Source organism: Odontomachus brunneus, unplaced genomic scaffold (genome assembly GCF_010583005.1).
Source record: "Odontomachus brunneus isolate Ranch 3 - 2012 unplaced genomic scaffold, Obru_v1 Obru_scaffold_080, whole genome shotgun sequence".
NCBI classification, from domain to species: domain Eukaryota; kingdom Metazoa; phylum Arthropoda; class Insecta; order Hymenoptera; family Formicidae; genus Odontomachus; species Odontomachus brunneus.
The window spans coordinates 901845-905263 of NW_022639530.1; the positions used below are offsets into that span (position 1 = coordinate 901845).

General features: G+C 30.0%; 1 protein-coding gene across 1 annotated transcript in view; it reads left to right on the forward strand.

The window, feature by feature from the left end:
• The first annotated feature begins 2276 nt into the window (after positions 1-2276).
• Positions 2277-3419, forward strand: part of LOC116847571 (fatty acid synthase-like) — a 14184-nt gene continuing 13041 nt past the window's right edge. The window contains exons 1-2 of the mRNA XM_032822681.1: positions 2277-2445; positions 2545-2795. Of these exons, the coding sequence (XP_032678572.1) occupies positions 2277-2445; positions 2545-2795 (420 nt within the window). The remainder of the gene's footprint in view (positions 2446-2544; positions 2796-3419) is intronic.

Sequence of the window (3419 nt, forward strand, 5' to 3'; positions counted from 1 at the left end):
TGTGTGTGTGTGTGTGTGTGTGTGTGTGTGTGTGTGTGTGTGTGTGTGTGTGTGTGTGTGTGTGTGAATACAGTTTTAGGTTTAACAAGAAAAATATTTATTTTGTTTAAAAGATAACTGTTAACTATTAAGATAGCATTCCAATATTCACTTTAAATACTAAACATTTATAGTATATATATAGTATACATACATATGCACACGTACATACACCTACCTATAAAGGTAGGTCTTCTCTTCCTTTTCTTCTTTTTCCACTTCTTCCACGCACGCAAATATCTTCATAAGTGTACAATACAATCCGGTTTGTTATCATCTAACAACTACAAGCAGTACGAATTACATTCGATACATTCGAAATTTAACATGCACTTTTTATAAAGTAAATAAATTTCGTCGTAAATTGGAAACTAATAATCGTAAAAATTAACTAATAATTTATTTCAAAATTTTTGCATTTATTTTTCTTTCGCATAATAATTGTAAAAAAAAACTATAAAATTGTGTTGTTACATAATCGTGACTTATTTTACCATAAGATGTATATGTTACTTTTTGTTTTCAATATTAGAATGCAATATGTCTATAGTGATGGATTAATAGTCATAATATAATATTAACCTCTGACTGCGTTGCAATAGAAGTACACTACATCAGACGAATACATGTTAATAAAGTTCGTAATATGTAGATGTTTCATTGTCTTATATGTAGATGTCATTGTTTTCCATGCAATAATATAAATACAATCATTAATTAATTTGAGCTTACGGTAGTGTTCCTGGCCAAGTATTTTCGTATGTATATTATTTAAATTACAACATGTATTACAATATGTATATTACATTTCGCATTCACAAATGTTTAATCTACATATATTTCATATACCGAGTGTCCTAGCCTCTTCTCCACAATTTTTGTAAGAATGTAGAATTGAGGTAAACATAAAAATGTCCCATATCATTTTGCGATATTCGCAATAAATCTCGAGATATTAATTAAAGAAGATTAGTTAATGATCACGCGCGATAACTGAATAAAAAAATCCTCTATCATTTTGCAAATGACTACATAGATTTTTAGATATTATTTAAAGAAGATTTCTGTAATATAGCGCATAATCAAATAACAATTTTCTTTTATTAATAACTAAAAATCTACTTGGTTATTTATGAAAATGATAAAGAACTTTTTTATTCAATTTGACTTAATGTACAAACACATAATAGCATATATCCCCACTACAGCTCACCTATATATCGCGCGCGCGTGATCATACATAAATTTTCTTTAAGTAATAATTTAACTATTATTACGAATATCGCAAAACGGTAGAGGACTTTTATGTTCACCTCAATCCGTTCTACATTCCCACAAAAATTACAGAGGAAAGTCTGGGACACCCTGTATACAATACAAAAAAAAACATATTTTGAATAATAAAGGCACTTATTCCGAGATAAGATAAATAAGGTTGTTCACATTTCATGCAAATGTTCCCTTGTACTTTATACAAGGTGTCCGGTAACTGATCGAGCAACCGCCATGTACGGTTAGAAAGGGTCAAAATAATCATAAAAGTTATATATAATTTTGAAATTTTCTTAATATTTATTCCGTAATTAATTAAAATGTATAAACGAATGAGCTTACGAGAAGCGGTAGGACAGGCTTTTACAGGTGTGTAAAAGAAATGGCTTACCTCTTAGCAACGATGAGTAAACAGCTGATTTCGAGGCGGAGTAATAAACGACTCGTATATGTTACTCCGTCTCGAAATCAGCTGTTTACTTATCGTTGCTAAAAGGTAAGCCATTTCTTTTACACACAGAGTTTGTCCTATCCGCTTATCCGCTTATCGTGTCCTCATTCGTTTATACATTTTAATTAATTACGGAATAAATATTGAGAAAATTTCAAAACAGTATATAACTTTTATGATTATTTTGACCCGTTCTATCCGTATACGGTGGTTGCTCGATCAGTTACCGGACACCCCGTATAGGAAACATTTCTAGTTACGATAATAAAATGTTTAACATACAATAGTTTTTAATTATAATACTGAAATACTTTACATATAGTATTTTTTTTATATAAACTAGCTCAATATATTTATTTGATCATTAACGTGTAAAATTTCAGACTCATACTATTGAAAACTTCAAATATTTTAAAGAAGAAGTAATTTCAGAAGATAAGATTGCGCCATAGATGTGAAAGCAAAAAATAGAAAATACTGGAAAGAGTGTCTTTACGCTAATTAAAGTTGAAGTATGTGTTGTAACGGGAAAACCACATTAGCTGATGTTGAGCCTGGAGACGAAATCGTTATTTCCGGGATCGCCGGCAGATTCCCCGAATCTGACAACATCAGGCAACTTCAAAATAATCTATTTAATAAAGTGGATCTTGGTTCAGATGACTGTCGACGTTGGCTACACGGTGATATTCCTTTCAATTTTATTACCAAAAAAGGCTAGACGAGTATTAAGTATCATATAACTTAATATTATTTTGTTTGTTACATGATTTAATATATAGAACATTTGGAAATACCAAAACGCTTAGGAAAGGTCAATAACATCGACCAATTTGACGCGGAATATTTTGACATACCCTTCAACCAAGCCCACCTGTTGGATCCTATGAGTAGATGTCTTTTGGAACATACATACGAGGCCATCGTCGACGCGGGAATAAATCCAAAAGATTTACGCGGCACGAAAACCGGAATATTCATCGGAGTGTGTTACACGGAATCGGAGAAAAGTTTCTTTTATGAAAAAACGCAGGTACAAAATATGCTCAAATCATGATCACTATACATTATATCTAAAACTATTATAGTTTAATATATTATTAGTATCTTGAATATCTTCAAAACTATGATAGCTATAGAAAACTCTACGTATGTAGTGTATGCAGTAATAAGTCGTATAACTTTTGCGCACAAAATTTACTTTTCATAATTTTTCGAAATTATTTTAGATCCTAACAATTAATCCTTACCAAATGATATACGACGATTTTGTTTATCTTTTATGGTTTAATATATTCTAAAAGTTGATTCATTATGCAAAAAGATTAGCTAAAAAAGATAAAGACCTCTACTTGATCATAAGATTCCCTATTAAGATCTTTAGAAATTGATAAGGAATCTTTTATCACTTGTCATTTCGCCGTGCCTAAGCGCGTGCAATCTAAGCCGTCATTAGTGAAATATAATCGCTTTCCTTTTAAAAACTATTATAGCCTCGACATTTTTGTATTAAGTTTTTGAAATATTCTAAAGAATCTGCCATTAAAATATCATACAGTAGTTTCGGGACATATTTCCTGAAGTTATATATGCAACAGTTTATATATATATATATATATATATATATATATATATATATATATATATATATATATAT